The sequence below is a fragment of the Rhinolophus sinicus genome, chromosome 15 (assembly GCF_057876585.1).
Source record: "Rhinolophus sinicus isolate RSI-liver-muscle chromosome 15, RSI-T2T, whole genome shotgun sequence".
NCBI classification, from domain to species: Eukaryota; Metazoa; Chordata; class Mammalia; order Chiroptera; family Rhinolophidae; genus Rhinolophus; species Rhinolophus sinicus.
The window spans coordinates 109099172-109113453 of record NC_142515.1 but is presented as its reverse complement, the minus strand read 5'-3'; the positions used below and the strand labels follow the sequence as shown (position 1 = coordinate 109113453).

Below are 14282 nucleotides of genomic sequence, written 5' to 3'. Positions count from 1 at the left end.
TAAAGACCAGTTGACCCGCAATATTTTATTAGTTTCAAGTATATAACATAATGGTTCTACATTGATATACCTATGATGTGATCACAACGATAAGTGTAGAAACCATTTGTCACCATACATAATTATCACAATATTATTGACTATATTCCCTCTCCTGTGCATTACATCCCCATGGCTTATTTATTTTATAACTGCCAGTTTGTACTTATTCCTTCACCTTTTTCACTCATTCCCCCACCCCCCTCCCTTCTGGCAACCATCAGTTTGTTCTCTGTATCTGAGTCTTGTATCTGTTTTGTTTTGTTTGTTCTTTTGTTTTAACTCATCCTTAACATAAGACCTTAAACAGGAGAAAGACTTGATTGTATTTGTTTTTTAAAGGTGACTTTGTGGAAAATGGAGGAACAAAAGAATGGTGGGAAAGCAAGAAGTTAAGCAACTGTTAAATAGCCCAAATGAAACAAGACTAACACAAGGTAACATAAGAACATAAAAGTGCTGTAAGAATGCCAATTTTAGAGTAGAAGATGGTTTGGGAATAGATTGGGGATAGGAATTAAAGGAAAAGCAGAAGCTGAGAAGGGTCCCAGATTTTCTAGATTAGGAAACTGGAGGGCTAATGATGCCTCTGACAGGGATAAGAAATAGAAAAGAGGCAACAGGTTTTGAGGAGAAGGTAGTTAGTTCACTCTTAGGCACATTAATGAGAAATATTTAACTGGACCTGTTCAGTATTGGTTGGAATCATGGATCTGAATGTCAAGGCTGAAGTGTTAGATTTGGCTATCATCGACCTATTGGTGGTAATCAAAGCTAAGGGTGATTGTCAAATCAACCAAGGAGAAAATATACTGTGGGGGCAGAGCCCCAGAAAGTAGTTTCCAGGCTCTCAGCCTCACATAGACAGGTGCTGGCTCAGGTAGTAAATGGCCAACTGTGATTGCATGGCCATCAGCTGTGGCTAGTTGGCCGTCAGCTGTAACCAGTGAGCCATTGGCCACTAATATAACTGCTGCGGCTACGGAGGAGAGTAGAGGAGAGTGAAAGAGAGTCGTCGGTGGGTAGCAGACAAAAGGGACAGCAGGTCGCACGTCCAGTGAACCCAGCCTCCAGTGAGACCGTAGTGGTATGACTCCCCTACCTATGGCTCTGTGGGTGTTCCTTTTTGGCCTCACCATGTCCTGTGTTCTTGTATGGAGAGCTGGAGCAGAGACCCTGCAGGCCTCCCTGCACAACAAATGGCGCAGCGAGCAGGGTCCCCCGTACGACAAATGGTGCAGCGAGCAGGGTCTCCCGCATGACATATACTCGTAGAATGAATAGATTTGATTGGATTTATTTTTTTTTTAAAGATAGTTTTGTGGAGGATGAAGGAATTTAAAAAATGGTGGTAAAGCAAGAGGTTAAGAGAGATTAGATGTCTGGTTAAGACTGCTAAAATTGCCTACCTCAATGTCAATTCTCCCTCTCCTCCTTAGTAGGAGAATCCTACTTTAATTAGGATAGCCTTGTATCTAAGCTAACAGCTGTCTGAGGCTCTCTGGCAGTTATGTATGTCTTTGGGACTAAGCTATGCCTAATGAGATGTAAGTGAAAGTATTGGACGGAAAATCCAGGAAAAGTCCCTTAAAAGAAAGAAGGTACTCATTTTCCATTCTGTCTGTCCTCTTTTTTCCAGATTTCTACAGGACATGATGTTTGAACCATGAAATAAACTTGAGGATAGAAGCCATTTATTAAGATAATGTCTTCCTGACTACACTGTGGGGACACATTCCTATAGATATTTCTGTAAACAAGAAATGAGCTTCCATCTTATATAAGCCACATAGGTCAAACCAACTCCCAACTGATAAAAATACGTACTAATATTATTGTAATGAGAAACTCCTACATGTAAGGGGTGGTCTAAGAAAAAATTGCCAGTTAGAAAGACTGACAAAGATGCAACACATGGGAGTGGTGTATCAGAAACAAGAGAAAATACAGATTGAAGAAGGATGGGGAAAATAATAACAGATGTTTCAAAGAGGTTAAATGGGAAGAGGCTTGAATACACATTAAATTTAGAACTACAAAGTTCCCGTTGATTTAAGAAGAGCAGTTTCAAGAGAGTGGTAACCAAATGAAAACAAAGTTAAAGTGGGCTTCCAAGTGAATAAGAGTCAGAGAAACTGAATTAATATTTAATTTCAGGAATAAGGGAAATAGAGTAATCGGTTAAATTAGGTAAAATGGAAAAGATGTTCAGTGTCTGTTCTCACACCCAAACTGTAGCTTAATTATCATGATTCTACTATTGGTTACTGTTTATAATAATATTGGCTACTGATTTTTAAATGAAAAAAAGTTACCTATTCTTTGCTAAAAAAACTCAAAGCCTTCAAAATAAATAAGGAATGGCCCATCACATTCAAAGTCACTTTCATATTGGGACCTGATTCTGTCCCCAATAGTGTGACATTCTGGACAATAAAATTCTGTGTAGGCATGTGTGTGAGTGTCAATGGGGTGGGCATAGAGATAACATGGGACTCCGATGTCTAAAATAAATGAAACTTCTTTTAATTCTGAAGAAGTTCTTATCCAAGTATCCAAAGAGTTGGAGGTATATCACTTATTTGTACCCAGAATTTTTAACTGCATGTGAGGAAATGCAAGAATACTTGGGGCTTCATGTGTGACTCATTTGCAAGCTCTTAATGTTCACCTTCCCTCTACTCCTTGGGTTCTGGTACTTAGTCCTAGCCCCCTTCCTTCCTTCCTGCCACCCTTCCTCTTTTCCTCCCTCCCTCTCTTCTTTCTAGCCTTCCAAGGAGAAAGGATGCAGTTACATTGCAGTAGAAACTAGGCAAGAGAAGGCAATGTACTGGGATCCCAAGGTGCTTGGGATGTTTCAATACGTTTTCAGGGGTAAATGGCAAGTGGTTCTCACTAGAAGAGAATGTAAGTTAAAAATTGGAAGCAGGAGACAAGGTCACAAAGATCAAAGATGCAACTTAGATCAAAATAAAATAGTGATCAATGGAAATGTGTTAAATGTATGCATGTGGTATAGCTCATATTTAGTGAGATGCTTTCAAACAAATGTCTTACTTTAATAACAACTAATGTATCACAGACTATACTTTATGACTGATACAAAATTAAGTGCAATGATTGCTGTGGGGATTATTTATCAATGTGTAAATGCCATCTGTTTGGGGAATACTTGTAAATATTGAAAAAATTTTAAATTCATTTTTTTCCAGGTATTTTGGAAAGAAATTGGTTAGACTCTGGGGGAAAAATTAAGTGTGTATTGTGGTCTTCATTGGAAGACTTAGGAATAGGTTTCTATTTCTATTAAGAAAAAAACATGCTTCCCCTGCCTTTCTGAATTTGCTTGCTAAAAGAAGAGATAAAAATACTTCGTAAATTCATGTACAAAAGCCAGCCATTGTTCATCTTAGTGCTTTGCAACTTAAATATTCATTTAAAATCATTCAAATAGAATGGATAAAATAGCTTTTTTACTTTACAATGCCCTATGACTTTGAATGGTGTGGGAAGAGAAGTTCTGACAACAACACCCTTAAGAACTGCAGAGAGGAGCTTTTATCTGACTCTCTCGTCCTGATGTACTGAATGTCCCTTGGTGTATCCTTATAGGAATTTTAAAACTCACGGAGCTATATTACAGATAAAAAAAACCACCCACATAACTTTATTTTTTAAAGCACTAATATATCTCAGTTACATTTAACTACAGTACAAAGAATAATAAAATAGCACCTGGTAATTTTTTCATGTTGTAAAGAATCTTCTTTATCTTCCTTGTTTCTCCACTTCACGAAACAAACAAAAAACCCAAATGCTCTCACTTCTACTCTTTCAGCCTACTGGGTCACAAGGGGCCTGATTTTCATGCGAACAGCCCTGAGGGAATAATCTGCTCCTCTGAAGGGGCCCCAGATCACTCCATTTTCAATCTCATAAGGACTGTTATTCCTTGGGTCATAGAAGCCCCCAGGGTAATAGATGCCATTGAGGTTGGCCGCTTGGCAGTTGTTGTACCACCAGCCTCCTCCATAGACTTCCGCGCAGTTCTCTTCCCACTGGTCTGCATCCCTGTCAAAGGTGCTGAACTGCATGCCAGCATGAGAAGTGTACTCTGCCCCTTCCTCTACAGAACCCTCAATCAGAGCATCACCCGCAGTACCTTCGTAGGAGGAAACCTGCAGGGCATAGCCTTCTGCCTCAGAGCCTACCCTCAAGCGATATTCTGCGTAAACCTGGTTCCCAGCCCAGTCCTCTAATTCAATCCGGAGGACAGAGCCCCTCAGCGTTAGTAAGTGGAGGTATTCGTTGCCTAGCCAGAATTCTCCTTCCCCCTTGTCATCCAGGCTGCCGAAACCTCTCTTGTAGTCTTGCCACGTCCGGTTAAAATTCAGTGATCCATTCATTCTTTGCTGGATCAAAAGCCATCCTCCCAAACCGGTCTCTTGATCGCAATAAACAGAAAAAATCTTACTGGATCCCGGTAGCTTGATATTGAATATGCCACTTTGGGCACCTGAAGGATGTGTTTGGAGGACATCATCACAGTCTAAAAAAAAAATTAAGCTGGTTGGAAGAAGTTACTGTCATTCAGCTTTACAAAGATAGGTATGGCCCAGATTAAATGAAGGCAGATTCTGGTTTCCTTTCACTTCCTCACCTTCCTTCCTTCCTTCCTTCCTTCCTTCCTTCCTTCCTTCCTCCTTCCTTCCTACTTTCCAGCCCTCCTTTCTTCTTTCCCTCCATGAAGAAAGGATGCACTTAACACTGGAATGAAATGTATGCAAGTGCTTGGCATTTACACCCACAAATTGCAAAGGGGATTTTCTTCAATGGATTTGGAATTTTACTTGCATGTACTGATTAATAACAAGTAACCAGCAAAGATAACTAAGCATCCTTTGGTATTAATATAGCTTGTTTTTAACCTGATCTCAATTTCAACTGAGATCCACTCTAAAAATACGATCAATACATTGGGTGACAATTCCAACAATGCACATTTTGAACGGTAAAAGAATTTGGTTAAGCAAACTCAAAAGCGAGTTTCAGAGGGATTCATTCATTCATTTAACATGCATTTATTGAGTGGTGACCCTCTGCACTGTTAGGCATGTGAGAATACAGAGCTGAGCACGATGAACGAAGTCCCTGCCCCCATGGAACTTACAGTCTTGCACAAAAAGAAACGAAAAAAAAAAACACCCCTGTAATTTTAATAAAGCATGATAGAGGGCTCGGAAAGAAGTACAAGGTGCTATGAGAGCACATTGCAAGAATAATGAACTTAGTCTAGGGGGTCAGGGAAGGCTTCCCCAAAGGAGAAGTGCCAATACCTCTGGCAGGGCGAGCTTTAGCACTTTTCTTGGTGGTATGCGCTTCTCTGGTGTCAAGATGTGCTTCACTTCCAGCCTCCTCTCCCATTCTATAGATCTTGCTTTCATATGTGGAGTCTCCTTTGCTGGAAGTCATGCTACTGGTTACAATTTTGCTGCGCCTTGAAGTTTTACCACCGGGAAGGAGCTCAGGTACACCATGGTGGTGAGAGCTGATGTCCCTTAAGCCTGTGTTCCTGTCAGATGCTGAGCCCATAGACTGGGTCCTACTGTCAGACTCCCTGAATGCAGAGAATGCTTTTCCAGTTGAGTCCATGTCAAAGAAAGCAGCAGCAGCAGGGTGCCTATGACGGAAATCATCTAGGCCAATCCCGTCGTGCAAAGTATGGAACAAGTCTAAATCAGGTGTGCCACCACAGTCAGAACCATCTTCAGAATTTACCACTTCTTTGGTCTCTTTTCTGCGACCATCAGGACCTACAATAGTCTTAATAATGGTTTTAGAACATGAACGACGACTGGATGTTGGGCTCCCAGAGATGACCTTCTCATCAGCAATCAGAAGTTCTTTACTTCCCTCAGAAGATACCAGTTTACCTGTTGGGTACTCTTTTCTTGTCCCTAGACTTGTACTTTCTGAAAGCTCTTCAAATGTGCCCCAGTCTGGGTTGGCAGGTCTGGTGTTTCCATGCCCTGAGCTCTCTGGCCTAAAACTTCCAGGCCCAGCACCTCCAGGTCTGGAGCTCCCAGGCTTCCAATTTCCAGTACTACCAGGTCCGGGGTTCCTGGGGTTTTCAGGTGCTGATCCTGTTCCATGAGATGCGGAGTCTCCTCGAACATTTCCAGCAGGACCAGACTGCTCTAACACCATTTCGGTCTGCTGCATTTCCATTAGTGATTTCCACTCTGGAGAGGCCTTCTGAAGCTGACTCTTGAACTCTGTGGGAACCACCTTTGAAGAGGGGTTCATTTTTAACACTGGTAAGTACTGCTTATCTCTAGAGGGAAGTAAATCTTTGACAATGACCTGTTCAAGTTGCCTCTGCTGATCTTCATAGTCCGCTAGATCTATCTCACGTGATATAGACCTACTGCATGACCCTTTGCAAGATCGGATCTTAATATCAATGTCCACCTAGAGAGATGGAGAGAAAGATAAAGAAAAAAGGTAGATGCAAATAAATAAATGATATCTATTGAGTTCGTAGTAGTTCATTTATTTATCTCTTGGACACTGTTTTCATTTCCTGGACTTGAAGACCTACCAACCAACGCTTTATTTTCTATTTATGTAGTGTCCTTAGTAGAAGAGATATTGGAGATTGTAAGGTTAGCCAGGAGAAGCAATAGGAACTATTTGGATTTAACTTAGAACAAATCAAGAGTAAGTTGCTATTCCCTCTGAAAGGAAATACTAGTGATCTGTGAGATTGAGACTGAAGACTCAGAGGCATGGCAGTATCAAAGCTTTGCATAAGACAAGAAAAGGTTGAATATATGCTTTTGAAATAGACTATGTGCCTTGGGAAAATTCACTTACTTTCTATGAGCTTTTTTTCTTCATCTACAGAGTGGGGTTCATAATAGCGATACTGTAGGTAGACAATGGCTTTGCTCTATTGCCTTCCTTTCCCCTGCTATTCAAAAATAAGGAAATCTGGTGACAGAGCCACATACTTCCTTACCTCCAGTCGTTTCATATCTACCAGCTGATTCCTGACGTTTTTCTGCAGAAGCTGGATATGTTGTACTTGTTCTGTGACTTTGCGCTTCAAGACGTCAATTCTGTTTCTCAGATCTTCTGACACTTGGCTATATATATTATCATTGTCTAAAATAGAAAATATGGATATTGAAGTAACTGCTGAGTGATTTGCATGTAATAGCCAGCAAAAGAAGGAAACTTACTTGTAATTATTCCCATTTTATATTGATAATAGTTTTTTCTATGGGCATTTAATTTGTGAGTTTTAAATCCATGAGGCATTTGAATTTTGGTCAATGTTATATCCTGCAATCATCCATGGATGTCAATTAAAGTGTCCTACTAGAAATTAGTAATCCAAATAAAGGCAGAGGAAGAAATATTTTTGGAATTTTAAAGATGTAATTAGGAAATAAAATAATCAGTTTGATCACATCTTATTATTTCATCACACCCTTTATCACGGGACTTGAATATGCTCTTAAATGTTTTAATTGAGGTTTTCTTCCTAGCTATACATTTGAAATCGTTCCTAAGATTTTTTTTTTTTTTTAAGTCAACAGGATCATTCACTTTTCAGTTACTGTTGTACTGTTGACTTTAAATTAGTCAAGTGTCTCCTGAAGATCTAAAAAGCAGGGGTGTCAAAATTGCGTCCCGAGGGCCAACTGCGGCCCATGATCCATTGTTAATTGGCCTGCAGCAGATTCCAAAAATATATTTAGTTTACTTAAATAAACCAGGTGAGGCAATGCATACTTCACCTCGAGTGAGTGGCCCAGCTGTTTGTGTATTTTATCACATATGGCCCTTGCTAAAAAAAACGTTGCAAAAAGTTTGGACACCCCTGATCTAAATAAAGGGTCAAATAAATCTTCAGGAACTGGGGCCTCACTAAGTTTGCTGCCCACATCCAGAGCAAACCCAGTGTTTCCTGGTTCTAATGAGACCTGGCCCTCGTCCTGTGAGAAAGCTATAGCATGGTTCTATATTTTAAATTAAAAAAAAAACCAAAAAACTATATAATCAGCTTAGTGGAGTCTGTGGGTTGAACTCCTAGTTCTATCACATGACAGCTTTGTGTCTTTATGCAAGTCCCTTGCCCTCTCAGTTTCCTCCTCTGTAACAAAATATGTCTCCTATGAAACAAAAATATGTACTCAAAAGGTTGGGCCCATCTTATTTTCAGTATACACTCTTGAAAAAGAAAACACTTAAATTCTAGCCTTCAATCCAAAATTCTGACTTACAGTGTGGTCTTCAACAATTCTAAGATGATGGGTTTTTTTTTTACATTATTAAAATAACAAAATTACTAGCCCCTCCTTAAAAATTTAGGGATATCATAAAGGCATGTGTCTCTACACTAAGAGCTTTGGAATAAAATTGCAGTTGCTATATGAAGATATTATGTTTATTTAGGATTTTTGATGTTGTTTCTTCTGTTGTGTACTATAAAGTCAAAGCATCAAATACGTAATACTTACGATTACGGTTGGCAAATTTCCCTCTCAAAGTTTCCATTATATTTCTAGTCAATGAACTAGAGTCCTTATTGTTCTTCTGATATTCAAATAGTGAGTTTTTGAGCTTATTTATTCTGTTTGTAAAATCTTGATTGACTTCATCAATCAACCCTTTCATCCTGCAGCCAGAAGGGCATTTTAGGTTCTGAAAGTGAAGAGAAAAAAATAATTACATTAAGGGTCTATCTCTTGGCTCCAGTACAATTTTGAAGGTTTCCTTGCCACTCCCATTGCTTTCTTCCCCAATCTCTTCAGATTATCTATTGATTTAAAAGTCGTTTGAAAGGGCTAATCAGCGATCATAGGGAAATTCTGGAACGAGGGCACATTTAACCATAAATTAGGCCCAGTGAAACCTTGAAGCCTAACAATCAGGTTCCTAGTATCCACCTGCACATGGAATTAAAAGCCAATCTCTTAATCCCACTAATGACCCAGAGATTTGAAAGTAATTTAAACAGTGCTCTCAGGACTAGGTTCCTTTGCATCTGTCTTCTTTAATTTAACCTGTAAGGAGCTATTTGATTTTTTTCCATTGAAAACGTTTTCTGTGACCTAACTGGTTAGGCTGTGTGCACTTCTAGCCCAACAAGGAAGGATTGTGTTGTTCCCCAAGCCCACTGCTCACCCAGTCGTCATCAGAGCAGAAGGGCCAGTCTCTCTCTCTGCAGGCAGATTGCTGTCCTTGCACAAGTCTGGGGCCACGCACACCTCCTCCTTCAGCTAGAAATTCACCTTCTTGGGTCTCTCCAGACTTTAAAGATTAAAAGAAGAGAACAACGTTAGGCAAATAAAGAAGAGACACTGGCATGTTTGTCAAACTCAAAGAAGATGGCCTCACCCAAAGATTAACAGCACCAGCTTTGGGGCCACTGTAAACTTTAGGTTTCTTAACCTTTGGATGAATATACTAGTACCTGTTTTAAGAAGTTGTGAGAATTGAAAGAGATAAAGGGTACACATTTCTTAACCGTGTTTGACACTAAACAAGCATTTAACAAATGGTAGGCCTTTTAAAGTCTCCATTATAAAAGAAAAATTATTTGAATCCACAAAATGAGTTAAAATTTACCTTTTAATTTTCATTGATATCTGGAGATAGAAAGATAATTGAAAAAAAAATCAAAGAATCCTTTCTCCTATAATTCCTGTTTCAGTAGGAAAAAGCCTACACTATCTTAGCTTAAAGTCTGTCCTTTAAGTTTCTACGATGACCTTATGTGTCCACAATTTGAGCAAGTATATACTAAGAACACAAATGTGTCCAGTTCAGACTCAGAAATGCTTTTTAGTTTGCTCACTCATGTAATGGTATCTTTTTAACTGAAATGAGGAAAAGTAAACTGAAAGAAAAAATAATGGTCTATGACTGACAACTCTTTTGAACACCTTACAATTAGATCTATTGTGATCTATGGGGTGAAATAAGATAAAAATATTCTTCCAACAAGATTTTATATTCTAATAAATCAATGTGGGTTTTAGATATTGGGTATTTTTATTTTGTGTCACCAACTTACGAAGATTTTTGCTATGACTATTTTAATCTCAGAAAGTTTATTTTTATAATTAGTTAACATTTGTTTTCTCATTTAAAAAAACAAAAAATAATACTAATTCTAGCAATCAAGAACAATTTATCTAAAGGAACAAATATAATCTATTTGTCTAAGAAATAAAATTATAAATTCAAACATACTTCATAATTAAATGGCATAACAACAACAAAAAAAAAAACAAGCAAAAATTAAATATGTATTTATGCCAGTAACAGGGAGAAGTAACTGAAAGTTATGCATTATCCAAAATATCATCTTAGCAAATGATGTTAGTTTTATTTCCCTTAAAAATGTTTAGTTATTATTTTATTATGAGAGAGAAAATTAAGTTAGAAGTTCTCTTTAGTTTTCTTCTGCTCTGGTATTAGGAATTATGAGTGGTGAAGGGAAAGAAATAAACTGAAATAATTCAGACTGGATGTAACTGACTTTTTAAAACATATTTATCATGTCTTTATAAGATCAAAATGCTTATTGAATTAAGTTTCTCTTCTTTCCTGTAGGTTTCTGGAGTCAAACTTTAGGAATCATTGCAATATTTAGTAATTAGCTTAAAAGAATACAATTGCTTCCCAAAAAAGCATATGGGTTTATCAGTTAATCTCTTCTGACTTTGCTATGTAATGTGTTTGCAAAGACAACTAATTTGCTTTTTATTTGTCTTAAAAGAAACACAAAAACAACCTTTCAGAAAAAACTGTATTAAATTACTGTTCTGCTTATTATGGGCAAATATCAAGAATTTTAAAAACTCTCACCATGTGAATGTTTTGTTCTGTTCGCTAACATTAACTATCTCGAGGCTATATAGCAACAAAGATGGCAAAGACTTTTTCCCTTAAAAAAATGTTCTAAGACTGAGTTACAGATATTAAAGCTTCCTCTGTGAATTTATACATTTTGGTCCGGGTAAGTCTGCCCCTTAGGGTCATATTACCCTGTATTCTTGAGGTGTCAGGCCCATCTAATAACTGGCCTGCAGGGCCCAGAGCTTAGAAAGCTAACAGTGTATTAAGACATATATAAGACTGACTCAGACCGTCAAGCTCTTTGTGGAATAAACACCAAAGAGAAAGAAAGAAGAGAAAATAAAGAGGACCATACCCAAACTGTTCCCACCACACTCAGGACCAAGCAGAAGATCCTCATGGAAAACATCTTTTCTGTGGGTGGGGCTGGCTCATGAGCAGCAATCCAGCTGCAAGAAAGGAGGATTGTCTCCACTCCCAGGTCCCATCCCATTTAAATCTGCAGGAGATGGGATTAATCATTACCTTTGTACTGTTTAGATGGTCAACATTCACTCTACATTCCTTGCTCCTTCTCCAAGGTTGGTGTTCCAGAAGTTCTTGCTCAATTCGCCCACGCTTGTTTGCTTTCAATAAGCTGTTGCAAAGAAAGTAGCAGTTCGGGGAAGATCCCACATTCCAGGAACAAGGTGACTTTGGAAATCCAAAGGTGAACATAGGAGGACAGACCTAGACTTGGGTCCCTGAAGGAATTTGGCGAGAGGCTGAAGCAGGCTAGCAGTAGCCCACTGTAAAGCAGAGATTTGACAAATGACATTGCACTTTATGTAGGGATTATGGTTGGATGATCTGACAAAAAATGACTGTGTTGATAGTCTGCCCTTGATGACCTTCTAAAAGCTTAACTTGAACGAATTATTTTCCTCTATCCAAAATGGTTAAGACAGCAGCCCCTGGATCCAAGCATCCCAGCCACAATCCCAGCCACATGATTTCCCAGCCACATGATTTCCCAGCCACATCATTTCCCAGTTCTGAGCTTTTGGATGCATTGCTTTACCTCTTTATGCTTCAGATTCCTCATTTTTAAAATGGGGATAATGATAACCTACCATACGTTTTTATGAAAAATACATGAATTAAGCCTTGTAAAGCCCTCAGAGTAATGATTGCCACATATTAAGTACAATATTCAGTAAGTGTTAACAATTATTAGAGAACATAAAGTGCCATGAAAAACACCATTTCTCTCCTGTTTCTATGCCTTTGGACATGGTAATTTACTTTCCCTGCTCTTCATCGCCATAGCAAAACTTTTCTTGGCTAAGAATTACCATCTTCAGCAAATAAAAAACCAGGATGCCCACTTAGATTTGAATTTCAGATAAACAACAAATACATTTTATTTGTAAGTATGTCCCATGCAAAACTAAAACTTTCTTTTTTTGTTTTTGGTTTACCTGAAATGCCTGTTTCACTGGGCATACTGTAATTTGCCTATGAATTTTACCTTGCCTCCAATTCTGTTTCCTGTGTGAAGTCAATCCTGATTATAGTAATAGCTAATATTTATTGAGTATTTACTAAGTGCTGAGCACTTTGCCAGACATCTTACGTAGTATCTGACTTCATCTCTCCAAATAGAAACAATCTCTTGTTCTTCCATACTTAGTTAGGCCATGTACCATTTGCGCACTTAGCATTATTGGAGTGTTGTCCATCTCCTCCACTAGATCACAAACTTGAGAATTGACATATTTTATTGGTCTTTATATTCTCCCCAAAAGGTGTGGACTCTCAGTGAGCAAGAAAACATAAGTGGGTTCCCATAAGTCCCATAAGTGGGTTCCACTGTTGTGAAGCTGGCCGGCTGCCTCCTCAGGCTCCATAGGTAAGTGAAGCTTGCTGTAAATGGATGAAAGTCCCAGTACGAGGCAAAGCCCACCTTCACTGCTTGATCTGTGGAAGGTTCTTTGTCTCATCAAGCTCACTCTTGATGTGGTTTTCTTGGATATCTCAAGGCAGCTCAGAGGGAGCCCTAGAGCTCCATCCAGGTTCAGGAGGGCAATGAATCCATGGCAAGCTGGGTCACATTCATCTACAACAGCTGAACTGATGAAATGTCAGGCATGGATAGGAATTCAAGACTCGACTTCCTCAGATGTTTTTCTCTGCCCACAGGAAGCGCCCTTCTTGGGAGGTGAACTTGTTTATGGAAGAAATCTCCAGAGAGTAAGCTGGTGGGCTTCAGGTGACTTTGTTTGATGTAATCTGATTGAAAGTAAGTTAACAGTAAACAGCTTTACTGAATCCTGCCACTCTGGTATCATATCAGGACATGTGCAAGGTGCCACCTGAGGGCATCCTCCTTGCTGTTCCACGGTTCCCTCAAGTATCTACACATCTCATTCCTGTCCTTCAGCCAGGGCTCTGCTCAGATGGCACCTTCTCAGGGAGGCCTTCTTTGACCCCGCTACCCTAGTAGCAGCCTCCTTCAGATGCTATTACATTAGTCTGACTTTGCTTTTCTTCAGACTACTTTATCACTACTGATAATATATATTTGGGAAGTTATTTATTTTTTCATGTCTCCCCCCACAATAAGCTTCATGAAGCCAAGGCATATTGCCTAGTCCAATGCCAGGCATAGAGCAAGTACTAATAAGTATTTGCTGGAGGAATAAAAGGCTGTCATGATGGCAGCATAGTATGGCAGAAGGATAATGGGCTTTGCAGAGAGAGCGGTATCTGCATTCTAGCTAAGTGATGTGGACATATTAATTCTCTGAACTAGTTTGCTTATCTGTAAAATAGAGGTGACAGTATTTATTTTGCAGGATTGCTGTGATGGCTATATAAAAGTATATACAACATGTTGGATATACACATTACAAGCCTGAGAAATGGTGGCTTTTATTGTTCCTAGAATGTCCCAATGCCTCAAAATAGAAAGCTCCCGTTGTAGCTCTCCAGCGGCAGAATTCCCTGACCAGCAACTTTCGCGGGGGGCACTCATTTGGCCTGGTACCACCAGGCTGAGCTCTCCACCCTTTGAATAAGCTGCATTATCAGCTATGGAGAATTAAGTTTTGTTTAGACAGAAAACCATGCTGATGAAACGGCAACAAATAATATGAGGAGTATTACTTTTTTAAAAAGTATGACACAATAAGGACATCTTTGCAAGTGTAAAACTGGAAAAAATAATTTGAGAAATTTCCAGTTTCTTAAACCCTTCGTAATGAGAAGGATGTTTCATTTATTTATCCTTTTGAAATTAATATAATATTCCACAAATTATAAATATTTAGATGCTTGGGTTCACACATTTTTTATGCCATCACATCTGGCAGGAAAGTTTTTATCTG

At 38.9% G+C, this 14282-nt stretch overlaps 1 protein-coding gene across 1 annotated transcript; it reads right to left on the bottom strand.

The window, feature by feature from the left end:
• Positions 1-3676: 3676 nt before the first annotated feature.
• Positions 3677-11376, bottom strand: FGA (fibrinogen alpha chain). The gene is made up of 6 exons (XM_019733233.3): positions 11270-11376; positions 9235-9360; positions 8568-8751; positions 7061-7206; positions 5376-6510; positions 3677-4588 (listed from the first exon to the last, which is right to left on the bottom strand). The coding sequence occupies exons 1-6, from the start codon at positions 11321-11323 to the stop codon at positions 3879-3881; spliced, it is 2355 nt and encodes a 784-aa protein (XP_019588792.3). The 5' UTR covers positions 11324-11376; the 3' UTR covers positions 3677-3878.
• Positions 11377-14282: the final 2906 nt, after the last annotated feature.

Excerpts from the sequence above, each read along its gene's own strand:
- FGA (XM_019733233.3), bottom strand. The coding sequence starts at position 11,323 with ATGTTTTCCATGAGGATCTTCTGCTTGGTCCTGAGTGTGGTGGGAACA. Across the intron at positions 9,361-11,269 it reads GTGTGGTGGGAACAGTTTGG|TCTGGAGAGACCCAAGAAGG; the intron begins GTATGGTCCTCT and ends TAATCTTTAAAG. Across the intron at positions 4,589-5,375 it reads TAAAGCTCGCCCTGCCAGAG|ACTGTGATGATGTCCTCCAA; the intron begins GTATTGGCACTT and ends TTTTTTTTTTAG.